This window comes from Corvus brachyrhynchos, unplaced genomic scaffold, assembly GCF_000691975.1.
Source record: "Corvus brachyrhynchos isolate BGI_N302 unplaced genomic scaffold, ASM69197v1 scaffold467, whole genome shotgun sequence".
NCBI lineage: Eukaryota > Metazoa > Chordata > Aves > Passeriformes > Corvidae > Corvus > Corvus brachyrhynchos.
In genome coordinates, this window is record NW_008239309.1 from 2,847,375 (window position 1) to 2,873,306 (window position 25,932).

The 25,932-nt window shown below is 40.1% G+C and overlaps 1 protein-coding gene across 1 annotated transcript in view; it reads left to right on the plus strand.

Moving 5' to 3' along the window:
* SMARCA2 (SWI/SNF related, matrix associated, actin dependent regulator of chromatin, subfamily a, member 2) overlaps window positions 1-25,932 on the plus strand; it is a 119,227-nt gene that overhangs the window by 6,843 nt on the left and 86,452 nt on the right. The window contains exons 2-6 of the mRNA XM_017740656.1: window positions 4,963-5,223; window positions 13,539-13,662; window positions 23,111-23,440; window positions 24,296-24,397; window positions 25,826-25,932. Of these exons, the coding sequence (XP_017596145.1) occupies window positions 4,999-5,223; window positions 13,539-13,662; window positions 23,111-23,440; window positions 24,296-24,397; window positions 25,826-25,932 (888 nt within the window). The 5' untranslated portion in view covers window positions 4,963-4,998. The remainder of the gene's footprint in view (window positions 1-4,962; window positions 5,224-13,538; window positions 13,663-23,110; window positions 23,441-24,295; window positions 24,398-25,825) is intronic.

Here is a 25,932-nt window from a genome sequence, read left to right on the forward strand (position 1 = left end):
TCTGCACCGCGTGAGAAAGTTGTAGACTGCAGTGAGGTTTCCCCTCAGTCTCATCTGCTCCAGGCTGAACAAGCCAAATTACCTCAGCTGCTCCTTGGTGCTTCCCATTTTGGGCCTTTCACCATGTTTGTCGCCATCCTTTGGACACTCTCCAATAGCTTTGTATCTCTCTTATCCTGTGGCACCCAAAACTGCCCCAGCACTGGAGGTGAGGCCGCCCCAGTGCCGAGCAGAGTGAGACAATCCCCTCCCTTGCCCGGCTGGTGATGCTGTGCCTGATGCCCCCAGGACACAGGTGGCCCTCCTGGCTGGCCGGGCACTGCCGACTCAATTTCAACCTTCCCTTGGCCACGAGCCCCAGGTCCTTTTCTGTGGCACTACTTTCCAGCATCTCATTTAGTCTGTCCATACATCCAGGGTTGCCCCATCCCAGGTGCAGAATTTGGCAATTACCTTTGTTAAACTTCATATGGTTGGTGATTGCCCAGCCTTCCTGTTTTTCTAGGTTTCTCTGTTGGGCCTCTTTGCCTTTGAGGGAGTCAGCAGCTCCTCTCACTTTTGTATCATCTACAAACTTACTAGTATCCCTTCAAGTCCTTCATCCAAGTCTTTTATGAAGGTGAGTTCCAGCCCTGAAAACCAACTGCATCCTGTGTTGCATCAAAAGAAATGTGGCTAGCAGAGTGAGGGAGGTGATTCTCCCCCTCTACTCTTCCCTCATGAGACCCTGCCTGGAGTGCTGTGTCCAGGTCTGGGGTCCCCAGCACAAGAAAGACCTGGACCTGTTGGAGTAGGTCCAGAAGATGGCCATGAAGTTGTAGAGGGTTAGGCAGAGCACCTCTCCTGTGGAAGAAAGAGAGCAGGGGTTTTCAACATGGGGAAGAGGATATTTCAGGAAGGCCCCATTGTGGCCTTCAAGTACCTGAAGGGGCCTTATAACAGTGAGCAAGAGTGACTTTTTATATGGGCACATTGTGGTGGGACAAGGAGCAGTGGTTTTAAACTTAAAGAAGGTATACTTAGATTAGCTGCTAGGAAGAAATTCTTTATGGTGGGGATGGTGAACCACTGGCAGAGATTGATCAGAGAGGTTGTAGATCTCTATTCCTGCAAGTGTTCAAGGCTGAGTTGAACTGGGCTCTGAACAGCCTGATCTAGTGGAAGGTATACCTGCCCATGGCACAGCAGTTGGAACTAGATGAGCTTAAAAGATCCCTTCCAACCCAAACCATTCTCTGATACTGTGTTTAAGAGCACTGGCCCTAAGGAGGAGCCTTGTGGAATCCCACCAGTGACAGGTCACCAGCCTGATGCCACCCCATTCACTGTAACCCTTTGTGCTCAGCCCATCAGCCAGTTGCTCACCCATCACATGATGTGTTTATCCAGCTGTGTGCTGGACATTTTGTCCAGAAGGATCCTGTGAGAGACAGTATTGAAACCTTTACTGAAATCCAAAAGGATTACATCAACTGGCTTCCCCTGATCCAAGTAGATGGGTTAGCCTGTCAAAAAAGTAAGTTAATTTTGACAGGCAGGACTTTTCTGTCAAGAACCTGTGTTGGCTGTGACCGATGACTGCGTTGTCCTTCAGGTGTTTTTCAAGACTTCCCAGAATAATCTTCTCCATAATTTTGCCAGTCACTGAAGTGAGACTGCCAGGCCTGTAGTTTCCAGGCTCATCCTTCTTGCTCTTCTGGAAAACTGGGATGTCAGCCAGCTTGCAGTCAATTGGGACCTTTCCAGCTTCCCAAGTCCATTTGAAAATCTTTGAGAGAGATCTCATGATGACATCAGCTGGCTCTCTGAATATTCTCAGATGAATTCCATTGGGCCCTATAGATTTACAGGGATCCAGTGGGAGCAGCAGATCCCATACAAGGTCAGGGTCAGCCAGGAGTTGATCATTCTCACAGCCATGGTCCTCCAGCCCAGGGCACTGGGACCCCCTTAATCCATCACTGGCTTTGAGGACAGAGGCCAAGAAAGCATTAAATGTCTCTGCCTTGTCCATGTCCCTGTTTGTGAGGTGACCATCCTCATCCTGTAACAGGACAATATTATTTCTCCACTGTCTTTTTGCTATCAATGCATTTCAAATCTGCTCTTTTTGCTGTCCCCGTCTATTGTGGCTGGCTTCAACTCCAGCTGATCTTCAGCCTGACAGATTTTCTCGCTGCAGTGGTGAGCAGCATCTCTGTATTCCTCTCACATCACCTGACCTTGCTTCTGCTGAGCCTACACCTTCCTTTTTGCCTCTACCTCCCAAAGAAGATGCCTGCTCAGCCAAGCCATCTTCTACCTCACCTGCTCAAATTCTGACATTTGGGAATTGCCTCCTCCTGTTCCCTTAGAAGATGGTGCTTAAAATGTGACCAGCACTGACAGATCCCAGCACCTGCAAAAGCATTTTCCCAGGGTACCTTACTCAGTAATTCCCTGAGCAGCCTGAAGTCTGCTCTCCTCATGTCCAGAGTTGGGGTTTTGCTGGCACTTTCCCTTCTATCAGAGATTTTAAGCTTGATTACGTTGTGGGCACTGAGGCCAAGAAGACCACCAATCACCATGTCACTCGTAAGACCCTCTCTGTTAAAAAGGATGAAGTCAAGGAGAGCATCTTTCCTAGTCAGCTGTCTCAGTACTTGAACCATGAAGTAGCATCTAGGCGTTTTAAGAATCTCCTGGACTTGATTGTGCTAGCTGTGTGGTGTCCCCAGTTAACATCTGACATGTTGAATTACCCCAGAAGGAGAAATTTGAAGGTGTCCCTCAGTAACTTGAAGAATTGATGTCATTGCTGTGCCTAGATGGTCTATAGAAGGCTCCCATGATGACATCTTCATTATTTGTTTGTACCTTAATCTTAACCCAGAGGGTCTCAACCCTGCTGTAGCCAGTTGTAAGCTCCATACGTTCTTGTCCCTCCATTATTAACAATGCTACCCCCCTGCTTTGCCTGCCCTGCCTATCCCTTCTGAAGAGCCTGTAACCATCCATCACGGCACACCAGTTACAGGACTCGTCCCACTGAGTTTCATTTATGCCAGATACTTCTGGCACTGGGCCAAAGCTTCCCCTTGCTCATTTCTCCGTGCTCTTCATTGTAGCCTACACCTCATGGGGCGGATTGAGTGATCTCAGTTCCTCAAGTTTTGGTGTGCCGTCCCATTGCTTATCACTGGCAAGCATGGTTTTATCCTTTCCTGCCTTCCAATCCAGTTTAAAGCTCTGTCAATGAGCCCCGCTAGCTCTTGTGCTAGAAACCTTTTTCCGTACTGCGAAAGGTGCATCCCTTCATGTATCAGTACACCAACTGTTAGATAGACCATGCCATGATAAAAAAAAAAAGCAGATTTTGCCAGTGACACCCAGTGTTGGAACCACATGCCCCTGGGAAGCAGCAGACTTCCCTGTGGCTTGGGTCTGGTCTGCATAGCAGGTCTTCGGTTCCCTTTAGAAGGGAGTCACCTGTATCAACTACCCTTCCCTTTTAATTAACAGGGGCAGTCATGATGAGGGTGGCAGGTTGTCTTGCCCCAGGTGATTCCTCCATCCCAGAAAGGCCTTTATCTACCTCATCAGTTGACTGTCCTTCCAGTTTCAGGACATCATACCTCTTGTGAAAGGTACCAGTGCTATTTGATATGTTCAAGTTTTCAGGAGTGTTCTGCCTAGACTGGCCAGTGACCACCTTCCAGTGTTCATGTTCAAGAGACCTCTGCCTTACTGCTTGGTAGGGTTCTGAGTCCACCTGCATCTTCACTTCAGTGGAGGTTTGAAACTTCTGAGACACTTTGGGAATAGCCCGTCAATCTCTCACTCATTCTCAGGAGTACTGCACAGGCTGTTCACTTAGTCCCATGGCTCCTTCACCTGGCGACAGCTCATTTACAACAACACATCTTCTGTGACAGGTGTGATGGTCAGCCCCAGCCTTACAGTGAGGCTGGGGAACTCCTGGCAACTTGAGTCCTGAAGAGGTGCGTCTATTACTGGATGGTCTGGCTGGCTGGAGGCTTCTGGTGGCTGGTACAGTGACTCCAGGGGGAATGAGTTCTGTGGCGTGTCAAAACCATACTTGAGGCAGCATACACTAATAAGATTATGCCTGTCTTCTCCAGCTGCTGGGTCTGTTCGCTGCCTCTGTTGGCTGCTCCCAAATGGTCCTAGGGGAGCTCTGCCAGTGTGCCCTGGTCACGTTCACTATGACCACTTTTGAGAGAGTGGGAGCAGCCGCCATCCTTGCTTTCTCTGCTCACACTCAGTCAGCTGCTCTAGGGCAAGCTGCTGCTTCTGTGTGGGTGTCGGCGCTCTGCTGTGGTTCCCCTGGCTCCAGCCCTGCTTGCTGTGCTCCATGGCTCCATGCTGGAGCTGTTAGCCTCGGCAAGGGGTGATTGGGGCAGTTAGGCCGTGTTCCAACCTGTCGCTGTCACTACTGGCTCTGCTTGTGCCCAGTCAGCCACTCCAGGGCAGGCTGCTGGCTCCATGTATGTCTCAGTGCTCTCAGGCAAGTGCAAAAAAAGTTCTGAAAACAGTCTTAATATTCCTTTAATGCTTGTTTCTTTCCTGCTTTTAGTACTGCTGTGCTGTGCTTGGCCCACATGACACATCTGGTGATAGCCAGTCAGTTCAGCTGTTGTTGTTTCTGGTAGATGTTTCTCATAGCACACCAGCTGCTTTGTTCTGTGAGTACCATACAAATGTCCAGAAATGGATGGAATTACCAGGATCCTTATCTTTCTAGTGGGCTTTTAGAAGGGTGATCAAGCTAATGGGCAACATTAAGGATCATGTAAACATTTTTTACTGATGACAGCTTGCATGTGTATGTATATATATGTGTGTGTGTGTGTGTCTGTGTGTAAGAATTGCCAGTAGATTTTACTTAAATTTTTTTCAATGCCCCTAATGTCACATAGAAATTGTGGTTTTGTTTTTGTTTTGTTTTGTTTTTGTTATTAGAGCTATTCTGCTAATTGAAAAGGAGACAGAAAATAGATGTCCACGCCTACAGACCCTGGCGCCATGCCTCATCCTGGTCCTTCCCCTGGACCAGGACCCTCACCTGGACCGATTCTGGGACCTAGCCCAGGACCAGGGCCATCTCCTGGCTCCGTTCACGGCATGATGGGGCCAAGTCCTGGTCCGCCCAGTGTCCCACATCCAATGCCGACAATGGGGCCTACAGATTATCCACAGGAAGGCATGCATCAAATGCATAAGGTAATAGTTCATTACAAGTGAACCTTTTTTCCGTAGAGTTCTCTCCACTGATGAAAAATCTACTTAAACTATGTTTAGACCTGCTTAACTGCTATTACTCATCACCTGCAAAATTTCAGCTACGCTCTGACTTCTTTATTACTAAAGATTATTCATGTATCAGGTTAAACACAGTTTCCTTGTTCTTAGTAGACTACTTTGAACTGTAGAGTTAGTAGTTTGCAAATCTTCATTTGTAAACTGTACTTTTCAGAAAGACAGATGTTACAAGGGAGAAGAAAATGAATGATAGTGTTAAAACTTAAAGGCACACCATTCTAACCACCTTTTCCTCTTTTTCTTCTTCTTGTCTGTTTGGACATACTGTGGTTTTTTCTGGGGTGGTTTTTAATTTTGTGTGAAATTTGTTGTTCTTTTTCGTAAAAAAAAACGCCACCAAAACAAACTTAATCCACCTTAAAGAATTTGTATTACAAATTTGTTTACTCTTCCATATTGAAAGTGTGGTTGAAAAATGTGGCTTTCAAGTTACATTATAAGGACTCCGTCTTACAAAGGAGTATAAAACTGTGTCATGTAAAACATGTCAATAATTGCACTTCAGTGGTTATTGTTACACAGTTAAAATTGTATGTGTGCTTAGACTATCATCAATGTTTTCTTGCTTTGAGGAATTACTTGCCTGTGTGGAAATTCCTTTGTGAGAACAGTCTCTTCATGTATTGTTGTTTTTGTTTGGTTGTATACCAGAGATTTAGAACCCAGAATAATTTCGATTGCACTGATGTTCTACTCAGAAATGTGTAGTAGCAGCTTACAGAGCCAAGGTATCGAAAACACTTTGGCAGCTATTGTTGATTCCACTTGGAATTGTTATATGCACATACAGAAAAAACTGCAATAAAAAACTGTTTTGAAGTAATAGGAACATATTTTAATTTTCCTCTTGAAATGACATCATCTTCATTTTGACACTCTCACATATGGGTCAGTTTGTCCAATCAAGAGGGACATGACATTACCATCTTTTACATGAAGAACTAAAAAATTTTTAATAGCACAAAGACTAGCTGAAGTGAGGGAGGCTATGATCCAGCTTCCCATTTGTACTGACATGTTGTAATCTCTGAGAGGTCAGTATGTGCAGTAACTATAACCTTTGCATTTGAATCTTGAAGTATCTGATTTACCTGTTAGCCAGATTAGACATGTGCAGTTGGCATTTTTTTGTTTGTGGGGTCAGTTACAGCCCAGCTTTTCAGAACTCTGTCCCCAAACTTCACAGCCAGGGTTCTTAATGTTCTTCATTCCTTTCTATTTTTCTTCTACTTGTAGAAGAAGATGGCACCAGGAATTTTCTGTAGAATTGCTGAATGCTTCACACATTATGTTTTTACTGATATATCCTGTTATATCAGCCATTTAATCCTGTGTTACAATTGGAAACAAACCAACAAATGTCATCCCACAACATTCTTTCAGAGACTTCAGAGAGCATCTCACAAGGTTCTGTGAACCAGAGTAGAAATTCGACCATTGAGGTGGCATTGAAATGTTTTGAAAAATGCACCACAAAGAGTCTGGATAGCCAATTCAAAGATGATCATTCAGTATAGTTACAGTTAATTACTCTCCCTCCTCTATACCTCGATTCTGATAATGGAATAAAGACTGTAATTTCACAAGTCTTTGTTTTGGTAGCAACAGCCTTGCTGTCCTCTAGGTTTCCACTTCAGAGGTTCCAGCTTGTCTTCGTATGTGTATGATTAAGCTAGAAAATGGGTCTGTGGAGCTGATACAAGTGAAAAAAAGAAAAAAATGAAATAAAATCATAGTTAATTTTCAGTCTAGATGAGATTTTGGGTCTGTTTTTCTGTGCAACTCCAGAAATAGTGTATTGTGATAACTGTTGGAAGGGTCCAAGAAATGCTGTAGAAGGGTGTCTCTAGATTATTTTGCAAATATTACTTGAGTGTTGTTCAGTGTAATTAAAAAGCTGGTCAGCTACCTGCAGCTGGACCAGATAAACATTTTCTGTTTGCTTAGTGCTATAACAAATATGTTGACTTTCAAGCCATGATATAGCATAACACTGTTTTTTTAAATGAAATGCAGTAAAAACGGGGTATTGCACCAAAAGTGCCCCAGTTATACAATTGCTTGTGGGGTACATATGTATGCAGTTGGGATGTGGTTCTTCCTCTTAAAATTCACATGCTTAACTGAAACAACTTCATTCTGTGTTAGATGTTTGGCTAGCTTACAAACAATAATATAATGCAAAAAGTTTTAAAAAATCCAAAGGATCAATCTGTGGCGAAAACACGGATTGAAACAAATTTATATTAATAAATTGTAATTCCTAAAGTATGTTTACTTAAGAACTGTTATTATGAAAACTAAAAATTGCATATTCACTTAGTAACCAGAAAGCCCTTCCACAGGAAAATTTACTATTAGTTTACGTAACACAGTTTTGACAGAAACAGTAAATTAACTGCATTTCTTGCTAGTTTCTTAAGGACTATCAACCAAATTTCCAAATACAGTTCCAAATTTTACTGAAGTGTATCTTGGATGCATGACAGCTATGTTTAAGGAATACTTAAGAAGTCTGTAAGGGATACTGCTAAATAGATAAACCGTAACAGCCTCAGAGAGTCTTGTGAGAAAAAATACCTGGAAGCTGGAAGATACTAAAATAAAGCATTGCTGCCTTCCTTGCCCTAATCTTACTTTTCCTCTGCATCCACATAAAAGCTTCTCTGGAGACAGAACGGGGTTACATGGTTTTAGTCTGAACTGGTAAAGCCTTTGACACAGACCCCCACAACACTCTTCTCTCTAGGCTGGAGAGAGATGGTTTCGATGAGTGGACTGTTAGATGGATGAAAAAGTGGTAGGACAGTCACATCTGGAGGGTAGTGGTCAATGGCTCAGAGTTCTGATGTACACCTGTGACAAGTAGTGTCCCTCAGTGGTCTGTATTGGGACCATGTGGATACAAAAATGCTGCTAGCAAGAAATTTTCCTGCTTCTTTCTAAGCCATGAGATACTTTCCTCTCTCATGGAAGATAATAGCAGAAGTTCTATAAACTATGAACACCTGGGACCTTGTAGAACTATGTTTATGGTACAGTAGAAAAATATTTTGACAATGGATGTTTAGGCCTTCCAGCCAGTCCACCCAGGGGGTGGCTGATCCTTTGTCCAATTAGACTATGAAGAAAAAGGTGTATGAAAGAGTTTGTAAAACAATTAAAATCATCAATCTTGCTGCACAATTCCTGCCTGCTGGATGTCTCTCCTCCTCCCTACGGCTGCGGGATACGGTAATATTTATTGAGCTAATAGGACCAGTGTTATTTAATGTCTTCATTAGTGACATAGGCAAAGGGACTGAACAGGTTTGCAGATGACACCAAGCTGAGTGGTGCAGTTGACACATCTGCACATGGGATGCCATCCAGAGGGACCTGGACAAGCTCAAGAAGTGGGTCCATGGGAATCTCATGAGGCTTAACAAGGCCATGTGCAAGGTGCTGCACCTGGGTTGGGGGAGCTCCTGGTATCACTACAGGCTGGGGATGAACAGATCAGAGCAGCCCTGCCCAGAAGGACTTGGGGGTGCTGGTGGGTGAGAGGCTGGACATGACCCAGCCATGGGCACTCACAGCCCAGAAAGCCAAACGTGTCCTGGGCTGCATCCAAAGCAGCGTGGGCAGCAGGGCCAGGGAGGGGATTCCACCCCTCTGCTCTGCTCTGCTGAGACCCCACCTGAAGGGCTACATCCAGCTCTGGGGTCCCAGCACAGGAAGGACATGGACCTGTTGGAGTGAGTCCAGAGGAAGCCACCAAGATGATAGAGGGGTGGAACATCTCTCCTGTTGGGAAGGGCTGAGAGAATTGGGTTTGTTCAGTCTGGAGAAGAGAAGGTTTTGAAGTGACCTCATTGCAGCCTTCCGGTACCTGAAGGGAGCCTGCAAGAAAGATGCAGAGAGACGTTTTAGAAGGACAGGTAGTGACAGGCTAAGGGGGAATGGTTTCCAACTGAAAGACAGGAGGTTTAGGTTAGATACTAGGAAGAAATTATTTTCCTGTGAGGCTAGTGAGGCATTAGAACAGGTTGCTCAGGGATACCCCATCCCTGGAAGTGTTCAAGGCAAGTTTGGGTGGGACTTGGAGCAGCTTGGTCTAGAGACTGCCACTGCAAGGAGTTTGGAACTTTATGATCTTTAAGGTTCCTTCCAGCCCAAGCCATTCTATGATTCTATGATACAGCCTTCTGTATCTTCTTATTCACTAGCTGGACCACATGGTTTTTAACTGCTTAACTTTTGGTTATAACAACACTGTAGATTGTTAATTTGCACAGTGCTCAGTTGAGGGATGGATAGAGTACTGTGAGCTCTCGGTTTATTTTCTCTTCCATTTAATTGTAACCTGATGCATAATCACTTCATTTGTGAATTTATAATGTGGTGTACTGTAAATGATTGCTGACTGTGGAATAACTACAATCATGTCATGGGCAATATTACTGGTTTTGGTGAGTGAGATAAAAAGTGAGGGAGAGAAAAAATTCTTCAGAAGTACAGTAGTTTTTACTAAATATATTAGTTGTTCACTCGATGTTCCATTAAAACAGAAGGCAAATGGTTTCTCGTTTCAAATATTAATGGGTAACAGATCTATGCACAGTAGACATTCTGAGAATCAACGTGATTCTGTCATGGTCCTAGATGTAACAGCCTGCAACATCAGCAGGCATGTTCCCTGCATTATTTTTGTTGTTTGTGTCTATGTTAGTTAAAAAAGAAAGAAAGTATTGCCAACCTTGAAAATTCAACAGAGAACATATGTAAAATGGTGATGTAGTGATTTTTTAGAGATTAATGGAATTGGTGGCCAATTTCTTGCTGCAAAAACCGCAGTCAGACTGGTTGTCCATCAGGGATGCATTCAGTTATGCTGTGTAGGTAGGTGGCAGTTACATGACAGTACACTGCTGTTTGATCTGTGTAGTTCCATTGTTTCCATTGTTTTAGAGGATGCATGGTCTACAAGAAAAACTAGTCTGGTACTCAGTCTTTGATTTTAAGGCTGGGGTGTTTTTTTGCTTGGTTGTTTTTTTTAAGAAGTGGATTAAAACAAACAAACAAAAATAACCCCAGACATCGTAATGTGACAGTTTACCTGAAAATAGGTCAGACTGGGATGTATCTGTGCGAAGACCTTAGTTGCTAAATTCGTAGTAAAAGCACTGTAGGCAAAATGTTCCTTATGCATTAGACATTATGTAAGTCTCTAAGTCTGCCAAGTCTATAGGCATGTGCTAGCCTACAGTTGAAGTTCATCCCTCATTCTATTTCTAGAAGCATTGTTTATTTGGCCTGTTCAGTACTTGTGTCCTTACTTACAGGGACCAATCAAAATTGTAATTTCTACTCAAAGTTGAATATGTCTCAACTTCCTGTTTCCCTTCTGTCATATTAGAAGACAAAAATAAAAAAAGTACCCCAGTGTGATAGTAGTGCTTTACTGGTAATATAGGTTACTTTCTTATCCCAACAATGTCATTGTGGAAGATAGCTTGAATTATTTATAGAGGACTGAAGAATTTACAGAAATTATATTGTGTGTAAGATCCCCTTTGTACTTTTTTAACCTGTTGCATAGATTTAGAGTTATCCTCTGTAACTGTACAATCATTCAAAAAAGTTATCAGAAATAACTATTCCTCAGTTCTTGCAGTCCAACACTGTCCTCTGCTGAATTGCCCTCCCCTATTTTATATGTTTTTTTCCATAGCCAGTAGAGGTGCTTTTAGATGAAATACATTCTTGGAAGTACCAGGCTCTGCATACATTAGCAATTGCGTAATCATTACAACTAATTTTGGCTTCACAGAAGTTTATGCCATCTTCATCTTTTGTATTTTTGCTAGTAAAAAGCTGATTTATGAGTTCTAATGAATTTGGTTTTCAGTTTTTTTACCGCATAAGTTCTGCAAACGCACAGATGCAAGCTGCATTCTTCTGTATATTCTGTCTCCCTTCCATTAGGCTTGGAGCATTTCAGTTTGCTACAGTTGTTTTTGTGTCTGTGGTTTTTTTTAGTAGTACTTTTTTTACAAAAACCTGTTCTTTTGATCAGTTCTTTCCAGAGAAGCATGCCTTGAATTGAAGTTTTCTTGTACGGTCATGTCTCTACCTCTCTGTTCCTGTTTGATTTTTTTTTTAAAATTCCCTTTATCAAAGGCCGCATACTTGCTTTTCTCTGCTGCCCTTTTTTAACAGAAAACTCCTTTCCCCACCCTCTTTATGCTTGTACTTCTGATGTACACATGCTGTGTCCCATCTTACTCCCATCTGAGCTGTTTGCATTCCCAGAGGTTTCATGGTTGCCACCTATTAGTGCAGTGAAACCCATCCCTGCAGTTACACCACAAATGTGTACAGCTAGAATCTTCTGTTCTGGAAATCAGATCAAGTTACCAGCAAGTCTCCTCCTCTTGGCAGCCATAAAGATACCATGGCAGCCAACACATACCGTGACAAAATAAGAATGCATCCATCTTTACAGGTGTTTTGGTTTCTGTAGAGCTCATCTCGTGCAGGCAGAATGTGAAGCAAGTGTTCTGTTCTGTGTTGGCTATCTTTATAAGAAGGGACAGAAAGAGAGGGAGAGATTTTCATGTCTCAGAAAAGGGCACTGGGATTTACTTGGTTAGCAAAGTGTAACTATTTTTAATGTGTCAGTCATCTGTGTCTACATTTCTATTCCATATCCCAAGTTCTTGTAATCTAAAATAGCTTCTTGAGTAGTGCATATTTTTCTGATATAATTAATTTTCACAAATATTTTTATACTGTCATGACAATTAAATGATGCAGTGAAACATGAAAAGTCCATTTTATTTTTCCTTTTCTGTAACTTTCCTCCTTTTAACCCAAACTTCTGATACAGAAAAGTGATAGTGAGATCCTTCAAAAATGCTGAACAACAACAAATTCTGTACATTTAAAGGTGCTTTCAGTGAAATCTGATGATTGCAATGGAAAGTAGAAAATTTATATGGAGGGTTTATGAATCGAAATTTAAAATTACTTTTTCTTTTGTAGAAAGGATGACCTTAGTTTAGTTCTGTTGAAACTGAGTCATGTGCAACAAATTACTCAAAAATAAGAAATGTGACACTTTTTTTCTGTGAGCTGATACAGCTTCTTGCGCACTCGTTTAATTAACTCCCTACATTTTTCCACTGAAGTAGGTTATCTTAAGTCTCTTTTTAAAAAGAATTCGCAATAAATAGATGTACATTTTGATAAAGCAGACCACGAGTTCTCCATCCACATTAAGGTTTGCAAGAGCAGCATTTAGTTTGCATGTGTTAGAGAGGGGCAGAGCCGCATATTTCTGTAGAGAGGCTAAGTCAATGATGCAGTCTCTTCCTTCCTAATACGAAGCCTTACAGAGCTCTAAGTTAGCAGTTAATTGACTTCCTGCCTTCCATAGTTAGGGATATAAGTTTTGCTTTCATGAAAAACTTCATTGTTTCTTAGGACATCTTCCTTCTGATGTTACTTTTCCCTTATTTTCACTTTCAGAGCCCTTCAGTTTCTATTATGGAGCCTTTTTCAGTGCCTAGAATGCCCTTCAGCATGTTTTTCAGACTCCAAGCTGTCTTCTCTTCACTCTCTAAAGAGAGCACTTGGAGCTATTGCGTTTGAAATACCATGGGCACTGTAGTTTTTGAGGAGTGTATGAGGTGACAGGAGCTGTAGGGAGCCACAAGTATTGTTTTCCCTTCCTTGACTGGCTATCCTTGTTTTTGTTGGTGAAGAAGATGTTACCTCCTGCAATGTCACCCGTGTTTTTGAAGAGAAACAATGTTTGGGACTTTCCAGTAGAGCAGTGACTGAAAGGGCAAAGTTTGGACTAAAAATAACTCACATTAAGCCACAGGCTCTACTTTCATAAGTTAGTGTGTGTTACACTGCTTTGTAATATGAGGCCAGTACAGGTTATGTGTTTGTATTTGGACAATTTGCCTCCCTGCCATTGCCAACCAGTTCATAAGGAAGAAAAAAGTCAAAAAGGAAACAGATGGGGCAATCAGTCTAATAGTGTTCTGTGCTTCCCCAGATATCTAATTCCAGGGCAAAGGTTTCTGGTTCTCTTTATTTTGAATGGCTGCTGAAAGAAGTTTTTACACTTCATGTATTTGTTTAGATTTTGGGTTAAATTTGTTGGTATTTTTGAAATGGATTTATATAGTATCTCTCTCTAAATACTTATTTTGTTTTCACAGTCTGTCGATGGCTTGCATGAAAAAGGAATGGTTGAAGATGTTCATTGTGGCTCCATGAAGAGTATGAGACCTCCTCATCCTGGAATGGGTCCACCTCAGAGTCCAATGGACCAGCACAGCCAAGGTTTATCCATACTGTGCATGCTCTATGATTTTGGGGCCCCTTGTTCCACAAAGAGTCTGTAGTTCAGTTCCATGTAACAGATTACCAGTTAGTTCCTTTCAGCTTTGTTTGGAAAAGCTGAACATGGCAAGGCAAATAACTGAATCCCTTTGCGTTCTGGAGTGTCCATCAGGCATGTATTGGAAAAAAGCTAAGGTTCAAGTCTGTGCCTGGGGCAAGTCTATCGCAGATTTCAGTTCACATCTCTGAAAAAAAAAGCCCACCAACTTACTTCTTATGTGGCTACTGTAAATGCAAATGCATTATAATATGATTTATTTTAATCCTTTGGTGAAGTAATCATAAGAGAAGAACCCAAGCAGACCTGGAGAAACATTCTTTAACATCTGTAATTTCTGGTAAAGTGAATTATTTTTTATGCCAGAAGATAGAAACTCTTTTAACACATTGCTGTGTGCCTTCTTTGTGTCCTGTAGGTTGGAACATAAATGGACATGCATTCTGTGAGCAGCTTGGTATTTTGGAGATTTAACTGGAAACACCTGCTAGTATTAATTAGTTTGGCAGCAGATAAAGCTTTCTGTGTTGCATGGTTAATTATTTTACAACACCTGAAGAATCCCAAATGAAATTAGGCTCTTGGTGTGACACACTCTGTACATATCTGTTAGGAGGTGGTCCTTGTTTGATGTGCGTACATAGGATAAGAGAAATGCTGGAAGGAGAAAACAGGTACAAGTCAGTGAAAAGACTGAGCCTGAACTTCTTTGTGGCTTTTCAGTGGTATGCAACTGAAACTCTGGCGTGTAACTTGCCAGCTGAATCCCAGTCCGGGACCCAGATAATTAGAAAATAATGTTTTTCCATTAAACCTTTCAATATCAATTAAGTAAAATAGAACTGACTTGGCAGAGACAAGATCTTCATCAGGTGAAACTTTCTCATTGATTTCAACAAAATATAAGCCATGATCATCTGAGAGACAAATTTCGCTTGTCTTTGCATTTAGTGGGCACTTTTGCTTGGGATGAAATGAACAAACCATTTAGTCTAAAGATGAGGATGGGACAGTTCATACATTGTGTACTGACAATACAGGAGCATAGGTTGAATATGCTTCAAAAACAAGTAGCTTCTGAGTTGTTTTTTCTGTGCTGCCTGAGGTCAGATTTCCAGGTTGGTTTGCACTGCAAAAAGTTGATTGTGTTTGTAGCAACTTTGTCAGGCTAGAGACTACAGAGTCCTACTCTCTTTTTTGTGTATGCCAGCAACTGTTACAATGTAAACAGATATTACTAGAGTTCTGATGTGGAGCAGGCTTTTAAAAGAAACGGTCAAAAAAAACCCCCAGAAGTTCTAATATTTTTTTTTTACATTATAGAGGACTGTTTTAGCTTTCATTGCCTCTATGTCTCAATTTTTTTTGTTCTTAGACAATTGCCTTTTCCACAAAAAAAGTGGTGATGGCACTTGATGCTGTTCTGATCCAAAGTGCTGTTCTGGGCAAAGTGCCATCTACTAGACTTGCACATTTTTGCCATTAATGTACAGGTTCGGGGTAGAAAATCAGGTTCCTTAATAGCCTGTCAGCCTATTGGATATTTTCTGTGTGAGTTCCCATGACATTAAAGAAAGTAGGACACTTGTTTTTTGACAAATTTTGTGGAAATATGCAGTGTGGTGAAGGAGGGTTTACCCATGCCCGTGGCAGAAGTCCACACATGGACTTCTCTGAGAATCCATGGAAAGATGCCTGGTAGCTCTTGAAATCCTGACAAAATCTTCGGTTGAGTGTCGTAGAAACCAAGACTTATTACAAGGTTCACTTTCTTGTAGATGTCTGAAAGTTGAGCTTGCAGTACACAATTATGTACAATTTTTAACAATGTAAGTGTCAAATAGAAAATACACCTCATTAGTGCTAGGTCTGGTTTTTTCATGGCTTATTGTTTGTAGTCCTCAAGTTGAAGTAGATAAATGTATGCTAATTAATATTTTTGGGGGGCATATGGGGTAAAGTGGCTGAATAAATCCACAACCCCAGGAAATGAATCATCCTAAATTTGCCCATTAATTTGAAATCTTAGGGAGAATGGCCAAGTATCAGTAAATATTGTTGTAGGTAAAATAAAAATGTTGTCTGTAATTCAGACCATCAAGAATAATTTTTTTGAAAAAATCACAGAATCATAGAAACATAGTATGGTTTGGTTTGGAAGAGGGCCTTTAGAAGTCCTTCTGTCCAACCCTTTTGTAGTGAACAGGGACATCCCCAGCTAGATAAGAGCCCCATTACTGTTCAGAGTTGTTCAGCACCCCACTGAAACTGACCCTGAATGTTACCAGGGATGGGGCATTTATCACTGTGCTGAGCAACCTGGCCAGAGTTTCACCACACTTACTAAAAAAAAAGTCTTCCTTGTATCGAGTCTGAGTTTATCGTCTAAAACCATTCCCCCTCGTCCCGTGACTACAGTCGTTTTAAAAGGTCTCTTTCCAGTTTTCTTGTAAGCCCCATTCAAGTATTGAAAGGCCACAGTAAGGTCTCCCTGAAACCTTGTCTTTTCCAGAGGGAACAGCCCTACTCTCTCAGCCTGTCCTCACAGGCGAGCTGGTCCATCCCTCTGGTCATATTTGTGGTCCTCCTCTGGATCCCCTGCAACAGTTCCATGTCCTTCCTGTGCTGGTACCCCAGAGCTGGATGCAGCACTGCAGGGGGGGTCTCACCACAGCAGAGTAGAGCAGAGGGGCAGAATCCCCTCCCTGGCCCTGCTGCCCACGCTGCTTTGGATGCAGGACACCTTTGGTTTTTTGGGCTTTGACTACACAATGATAGGTCACATCAAGCTTCTCGTCCACCTGTATCCCCAAGCCCTTCTTGGGCTGCTCTCAACGCCTTCACTCCCCAGCAGGTATTGATACTGGGGTTTGCCTCAAGCCTTGTGCAGAACCTTGTACTTGGACTTGTTAAACCACATGAAGTTCACATAGTCACGCTTCTTGAGCTTGTCCAAGTCCTTCTGAATTGCATAAAGTCAGCCTTTAGACTGACAAAGTTACTATATGTTATGTAAACATGATACTATTATATTATTTTTATATACTAGTCAAACAAGCCTGTTATTTTTTGTGGAGATCATAAGCTAAATTCCTTCATTAAAATGTCAAGGGGTGTGATTTGTACAGTTGTCAGGAAAAACGATCCTAGGCCATGTTTGAGGCTTCTCTTGCATCGTTAAAGCCAGTAGCAGTGACGATAGACAAAACTTTGTCTGCCTGGTAGAGTTATAGAAATTCCTTGGCTTGTTACTCTGTGATACTGTGATTTAAGAGAAAGATATCACTAAGTAAAATCGGTATAATCTGCTTTTAATATATTAAGATAATTAAATGACAGATTATAAACTTACCTATAACTAGAAGATGATCATCCAATTGTGGATTTTTCTAGTCTTTTAAAAGTCTGTTTTGGTTCAGTGCTGTTCAAGGTATTTGTGATCTGGAGAAAAGTTTAAAGTTAGTACAGATAAAAATTATATATAGCGCAGAGGTTTAGCAGTAAATAATAAACTAATTTGTTTACAAAGGCTGATCAGAATCTGAGAAGAATGGGCTTATTTTTCTAGCATAGATTTTAGCACAGCCAACAACAATGTATGTCTAGGAGCAAAACAGTTTGCTGTGTAGGGGTATAAACTGTTTCGTAAAAAGCGGTTTTTACTGCTGAGAAGAGTGTGTTTGTTTTATCCTGGAAAATGTCAAACTCCCATTTTTTAATCTATCTGATGAGAGAATTAAAGGAATACTTGATCTGTCTGCACATTCCCAAATAGTAAAAGGGCTTGTAATAGATGGAGCCTTTAAAAGGAAAAAAAAAAAAAAGGAGGCAGTGTATTTCAGTACCTGCAAATTGAAATTATTTGAATTGAGAATGTGTTAAATAGCTGTATCTTACTTAATGAAGATAATTAACCCTTGGAACAAAGATTACCCAAGTATTGGTGGTAGTTTTTGTGTCATACAAAAGCTAAGTCAACACTCATCTGTTTCGTAGGCTAAAGGGAGAAGTTTGTTTAGAGGTCAAGAGTCTTTGGTCTGTTTTGGACAAGTTAGGTAGACTATTGTAGCTGTAATGGTCCCTTATTGACAGAAATCTGCCTGTTCACAGGCTCCAAGATTCTGAGAAGAACTGGTAAGCTGGAGTGGGAAACAATGCCCTTATATTTTTTGACAGTGGCAGGGTGGATGGTCTTCATAAAATGCTTCAGTTCTTAGAGATCTGAGTGGAACAGTTGTGATTAATCCATAGTCTATAGTGCTTCTGTATGGCATTTGCAATGGGAAGTGATCACAAAATGAGATTTCATTTAAATGTCAGATGTTCCAATAGCAGTATTTTTAGTTCTTTTTAGTAATTTTGGTAAAGAAGGAAATCTTGCAGAAGATTGTCTCTAAGTACAAAAGCAAGATTTTTTTTATAAAAGACATGTTTACAAATGTGGGAAATAAATTAGAAGTAAATTGGCAACTGCACAGGCAGTTGTAGATATAGTTTATGTAAATCAAGCCTACAGTTGTGAAAGAGAAAGTTGATACAGAATTTTGGAAGTAATGATTCTTACAGTCTGTGTTAAATAATTAACTGCCATTTTCTGAGGTGAAATGAATGATGAGGAAATCAGAAACATTTGAAAGCTAAATTTGCATGAACTTTTTCATTTTACTTAAGTGCCTGTTGCTGTTTGAAGGGCAGTTACTGTTCTGAGATTTTTGCATTTTTTAAACTAACAGTAATTACTACGTTAAGATATGCAACTTTATTATTTATTTTCTGGGTTTATTTTCTTCTTGCTGCTCAGTGAGATGTGAGTCATCCAGAAAAAATGTTTTACTAGCTCAGACAGATCGTCATGTTTTTATTGCATACTGCAATAGGATGATTTTCAGAAGTCTGACATAAATTTATGGGGGAAAATACTGTAAGTTGGTATCTTTCTCCTCACAGTTACTCCTTCCAGTCTTACTGCCAAACTGGAGAGAGGGTAACATTCCTTACTAGTTTTAATGGCAGATTCTCTTTTCTCGAACTTACACACGATGATGTCCCAGTTTAGTCTTAATACCTTTGTTTTGATGCTAATAGGTTAAATGAATGGAAAATCTATTGCTCCAACTTCATATTTAGCTGTTTAAATAGTAAGCTTACTGCGCATTACTGATTTTGAATTGGGTTAGAAACTCTTCGGACTCTTGAGTGAACTGTGGTGAATTTCGCAGTATTTGAGGAGTCTGAAATTTAATGTAATTTGTTAAACACTTACCCAACTGATTAAAATCATGGTTAGAATTGGCTTTTGAGGGGGACTGGGGAGAAATTGCAAAGATGAGCTAAATATTTATATAAAATAAAATATTTGTATTATAAAGACTTCATAAAAATATATAAATGGACTGGAATAAACAATTTACATATTTTTCTGGGATTTGTAAAAATTAAATGAAGTTACTGTTACTCAGCCTTGAAATACAGACCAGTTTGAATTGTTTGGCTGTCATTTCTTGATGTTTGTAAATGGGAACATAAGGGCTGAAGGAACTTAGGATTCTGGGACTTGATCTGTATTAATTTTTAATAATCATGTAGTATTTGTTGAACTTAAAAAGATACACCATTTTTTAACTTACAGAATTCACTAATATACTGCTACTTCACAGGCAACATTCATTGTCCCTAATGTTTTTAAATTATTTGCAGCTACTTTTCTGGGTTCTTTCAGACTTTTAAAGATGAGAAAAGACCTGCCACCTTACTCATCTGCCTGCTAGTGTAAGACCTCTCAACAGTTTTATTTCTGCTGTCCTAGTTTTAAATTACTTGCACACGTGTGACCTCTGTTTTTCTTTGTTCAGTTTCACAAGAACTTTTGTTAACCCTGGCCACACTAAGAGGGAAATTTTATGTTTTGCTTGCCTTAAGAAAGTTCGTAACCTCAGTCCAACACGGACATATTTTTCACTGTGTTCCAGGACACTATGCATTTGTACTGTGTATTGCGGAGATGTACTTGATTCCTTTCCATTGCTTTTTAAGCTAGCTTCAATTGATGATTGAAGTGATAGTTCAATGAGTTACAAAGCTAGATTTCTTCAATCCTGTCTATATCTTGCAAATCCAAAAATTCTCTTACAGTCACATTCTTGAGTACAAATATACCCTTGCTGTTGGTTTTAGCATAAAGATGTGACCTCTGTGATCTTCAGACACTTTTGTTGTTTAAGACTTACCAAATTTGAGTGGAGATTCAAAACCTCTGTTGAACATTCCAGTGTCTGGACTGCTAAAACTTTGATTCTTTCTGTGTCATTACTAGGGTTTAGAATTCATTTGAAGGTGTTCTTTCTGTTTCATTTTAGCATTAAAACTGGAGAAAAAAGTGTCTCTATTTTTAGCGCTCTGATTTTTCAGCTTTAAAACAGAAAAGAAAGATGTTATTGTTTCTGTTAACTGAAGTGAAACAAAAAGCAATTAAAGCCGGAACTTTGTGTACAGTCTGCCCTCCAATAGTACTTGGCGAAGTGTTAGAACGAGGATTTCTTCCAATGTTAATACTGTAAAGAATACGCATTGTTTATGGCATGCTGTGGTGTATTTCTGCTGAACAAGGTGATACCAGAGGGGGATTAAATATGTTTCTGATTATGCATACGGGTAGGAAAACTTGAGAAGGTTTCTGATGCAGCCTCTTCTATAACCCATTGAAGGATTATGGAAAGACAGACAAGACGCTCCTCAAAGGTGCACAGTAATAGCAGAGAAGTAATGGTTACAAATTGTGTAAGTGGAATTCTGATGGGACTTACGGGAAAGGAAATTCAGCATTAGAGTGATTAAGAATCACCGTCATTCAAGGTTTTCAGAAAAGGCAAGATCTGGAGAAGCCTGATAAAGCTTAGAAGTTACCACAGTTTTAAATGATAGGCAGGGTTGTTTGGCCTCCCTTTCCCGGCAGTGGATGACTTCTATTCTCTGTGTTGTTCAGAACTGTAGGTTATATATTTTATGGTGGTTAAACGCAATTTTAGGGGATCTTCTTGTGTGTACGCTTATCTGTGTTAGAGTGCTTGTAATAAGATAGGAAAAAAGCAAGTAGTGTAAATACCTTATTAGGACAGGCTTGTGTCTGTTTCTTTTGTCACTGTCATTGTATGAAAGTTTTCAGACTTAAAAGGAAAATTTTCATATAACATCATGACATTGTGTAAATGCCACATTTTGGCACCTTTACAAGAAGTTTGGAAGGATTTTGTTCTTTCCTAATATATTTTATGGGAATTTTGTTTTCTTTCTTCCTCTTGTCAAGCACAGTTTTCTATTGTTAAGAACTCTAATACAGACTTTGAGGAAGAGAGAAAGTGTAAGAAATATGTATCTGGAAAGATCAAAAAACATCTGCTTCTGTAAACTGCTCTGTGCAAAACTTAGTCACAGACTTTGCAGCTTAAACTGTCAGGACTGAAAACAAATACTCAGCATCTTAGACCACTGTTCTAAATTTTTGTAGTCCAGATGCAGTTCAAGATCTTGGGTCTGAAATCTATCAGTCATTACGGAATTTATAAATTGGACAATATAACTTGAGGAGGGACAGAAACCATTCTTTCAAAAGCAGTTCAGAAAGCAATGTAATTCCGATTAGGTGCCATTTAAGGTAGATCCTGAGATTCAGAAATGTAATAATGCATAAATATTGCAATAAACCCCATTTTATAGTATAAACCATTAATGCAATTGCATATGTTTTGTTCTGCTGTGGTTTGATGGGTGCTTTTTTTATGCAGTGTGCTCAGCAAGAGAGATTTGTAGAGGTAAAAGTAGGTTGGTGGAAGAAGATGAATACATGGAGTAAACTTGCAGTTATTTATCATACTTTTTATCACCAAGGGATGTACAGACCATTATTATATCGAACTAGTATATAGCTCCAGTAGTTCTAAATTTTTAAAGTCTCTTTCTTCCTTTTCTTTGAACTTCTCCCCTCATTTTTCTCTTGAACCATGTAACTTTTCTTACGCTTGCCAAAATCATCTTCCTTTCCTGTCATCATCGTCTTTAAATTGAACTTGGTCTGTTTCTGTCTTGTCTGGTTTCTTCCCATCACAAACCCCTCTTTACCCACTTTTTCTTCTGTCTCATGCATTTACAACCTTTATTTAAGTTGAGCACAAATTTCAGTTCTTTTACAATCTAATCTCTTCACTTGCCTAAGTTCTAGTGACTTACAGCTGCTGTCATCCCAGAAAAGTTGAGACTACTGCAAGGTTTTGCTTATGATACCTTTACTGAAGGGTCAGTAAGAACAGTGAAGCTAAAGAAAGAGCAAAATTTCTTCTGTGATCTGTACTACATATAGATGGAATTGGTGTAGTTTCACTTTAAAATGACAGGAAAATTGGGAGAAGAGTAGATTGTGTGTCACAGAATCATGAACTGTACCATGATCTTCGGAGTTATGATCTGTGGCTTATGAACATGGAATATAGAAATGAGCCAGAAGATTTCTAGATTTTTACAAATTTTTTTTAGACTTTTCCAGTTTGTGAGAAGGTTATTTGTGTTCCAAAGTACCAGAGCGAAGTGAGTAAATATTTTTACCTCTTTTTCGCTCTTGGTGGACAAAATCCCCAAAAACCAGCTCTCTGTTGGGCTTTGTGAAGCTCAGGAAAGTATTTAGTAGGTGTAATTAATATTCAGAATTAAAACCACTGCATTTTCAAGTGCTGTAATAAGATACAAGCACTGTTCATTTCAGAACTGTGATTGCTCTTCAGCAGCTTCTTCAGAGGGTGATTTTTGTGCTTGCAGTTGATGTTCCAAGTTGTTGAGCACCCAGATGGCAAAAGGTATTGAACATACTTTGTCTGGCTCAAACCTTTAATTTGTATAAATTAAAGAGTAATTGTACAGAAAGTGAATACTATTTATTTCTATTTCTCTATGTTGGTGAGCATTAGCAAGGAGGGCCTGTAGAAGTGAATGGATATTCCTTGACGTGTGTACATCAAACTTAGAATATTAAGCTATAAACTAGGCAGACTTCGCTGCATGTGTTTCACAAAGAAACATTTTTCCGGAGTTCTAGTAAACAGCACCATATCCCCAGGCTTCTGTATTGTATTTCATGTTTTAGTTTGTCTTACTCCAAATATGCAGGTAATTATTTTTAGCAATTATTGGACTAAGTAACAGTAGTTCTTCTTGAAGAGGAGCTCCTGAGGCTATCTTGATATCCCAGGGAACTTTGGATTGCACTTTTGTCTTTGCAGAAAATGCTACAGCTATCCTGACATGAGAGAGACACTTTTCTACTTTATGTACTGTTAAAAAATTGGATGGAATTTAGGTTTAACTAGCAGAGTGGCAAGTTTATGATTCTTCTACCTGTTCTAGGTTATATGTCTCCACACCCATCTCCACTAGGAGCACCAGAGCACGTGTCCAGTCCAATGTCTGGAGGAGGTCCAACACCACCTCAGATGACTCCGAGTCAGCCAGGACCCATTATAGCAGGAGACCCACAAGTTATGAATCAGCCTAACAGAGGGCCTTCCCCCTTCAGCCCTGCACAGCTGCATCAGCTGCGGGCTCAAATTCTAGCATACAAAATGCTGGCGAGGGGTCAGCCCTTACCCGAAAACCTCCAGCTTGCTGTCCAGGGCAAGAGAACCCTGCCTGGCATTCAACAGCAGCAGCCTCCCAGTGCCTTCAACAGACAGTCTGGTAAGTGAATCTGTGGTAGGAATCATTGCTCAGATAATTCTCCAAGTTCTACCTGTGATAGATTAAGAAATGGGTGCTGTGCAGGGCTGTAATTTGGGACCGTATTTTGGCGTCAAAGTGAATAGCATGGCCTTTGGTATTAAGCTTGAGCAAGTGCATAAAACACATCTGTTATTAATAGGATATTGTCAAAACTGCAATAGAAGTTATTTCACTGTGCAGTAGTGTCTGTCCTGATATGCTTGGCAGTTTTTGAATGTTAATTGTACTTTACTGATAGCAATTACCCTTGTTTTTCTGAGTAAATTTCTAGTCCCCTGTTGCTATGCAGGAAAGTAGATAAATAATCTGGATCAAGTTGATTGATGATTTAGGTTGTTGAAAATAAACCATGTAGAGTGTGCTGTTAAGTGAAAAACATAAGGAAAAGGAAGTGTACTTACTTTTTTCTCACAATGGTAGTAGATGTTGCAGTAAGGTAAGCAAGCACATTTTGGTCGTAAGAAAACTGTGTTATATTAAACACCCTGCACCTGTAGTTTCTGAACACTTCCATTACTGAGTTTGCATTAGAATTGAGAGTTAAGATGGTACTATTTTCTTAGGTTTTAATAATGTCACTGTTCTCTTTATTTTGGTGAATATGGCTTTTGCTCCTAAGTTGTTTTTTTCATGAAACATGATTTTGATACACTTCATTAGGTGTATGTATTAACAGTAAAGCCCACTTAAATCCTTATTTTGTGAAGAAATGTACTACTTGCCTGAATAGACTAGCATGCTAGGAAACAATGATTTTTGAATCTTGGAAATGCTTTGCGTCTTAGCAAATTTATTTCCTCTGTCAAATTGCAGGTATTGGGTTACATGCAATGAGTGGTGCTGCAACTGGACCAGGGCCTGCTCCAGGGATGCCTGGACATACAGCTGCCATTACCCCTAAAACTTGGACTGAAGGTATAGTGGACAAAAGATGTGGGGAAAAGTGAAAAAGGAAAGTAAAAAGCTGTGCAGAAAAGTCGTATTGAAGATTTTAATCAAGGAGAGTCTAACCTTTTATTAATTTGGGAAAGACCCACATAAAATTACTTCAATTTTTAGACAGACTGAACATGAAGCACCTTTTTGTAATCAGAACAAGATACGTAAGTTTTCTGAGGGACACATATAAAACTTAAGTTATGTTCTGAGCATGCTTAATTGTAGCAAGCTTGTCTTTCACCTTTGCTACTGTAAACAAAAGTTTTCAAATCATGGTAGAATTACGCTGTTTCCTTTTGCTTGTTTTGTTCTTTTGGAATTGAATAGCTTTGAATGATCAGTGTAGTCTTTGAGGTCAATGAACAGTGTAACTTCTTTCCCCATGTCTTCAAAATTTTTGTCATTCATTGTTCAGTCATTCAACTTCTCAGATTCCCTGAGAACTGAGATTGCACAGAGGCTTTTGATTGGCTTGCTTTTTTCTCTTTTTATAAGCTGAAATGCAGTGTTGCTAAATACAGAATCTACAGCTTGTGCTCAAGTTCCTTTTCTGGAGTTTGATGCAGATGTGTGAATGACAAATGGTGATCTCTATAGATTTCAGGATGTTGGTTTTGAATTAAGGTTGATTACAAGGTTGCAGGTGTACTTTGTAGCTGTTTTCCCTAGCTTAAGTAACTATGACTCTTCAGACAATTAAGTGGCATCTTTATTTTAGCAATGTCTGTTATTAGTGAATTCATGAACATCTGAATGTATAGGGTAACTTGTCATAATGAAATACTGAAATCTATGACCCTTAGGGACTGTAAATGACAGGTACTATTTGCTTGTTGATGGAGGTGTTGCTTTTCAAGATGATTAGAATAATTGAGTTCCTGATATTTGAAAGAAATACAATTAATGGGAGATCATAATGGAACAAAAGCTATTTATATCTGGCAGATATTTATCAATACAGTTGTAAAAATTTTCATGTGGTTATCAAGTTCTGATAGAGGTCGAAAATCAGACCTACTTCTTCTTGTTGTCAGGTTGGGGTTATAGATGCTTTCTTCTAACTAGTGCAGGGATAGTGAACAAGAGGTAGAATGAGGTCTTGGATTTGCAGGAAGTCAGTTCTACAGCTGTTTTGTTTCTTGTAACATTAGAATTAAAAGTCCACAGGAATAGCAAAAGAAATGGCATTCATCATAAAGTTTCATGCGTTTTGTTTTTCTTTCGGCCATTTCTTGCAATGTATGGTATACTTGCATTTTAGTATGTCTGTTTCAAAAAACAGTGTAGTCTCAATGTCCCTTTCGTGATGATTTTGAATGTTTACCTTACCTTCATGTCCTGTGTTCAGATTTTCTTCCTGCTTTCCATATTCCGTGTTATGAGTCAGTAGTGTTTATGTTTCAGGCCAAGCCCCAGATATGAATGTCTCCAATGCACAACAAAAGCTTCCAGCGCCAGCTCCTAGTGGGAGGCCATCTCCTGCTCCCCCCGCCACCCAGCCCGCTGCCACC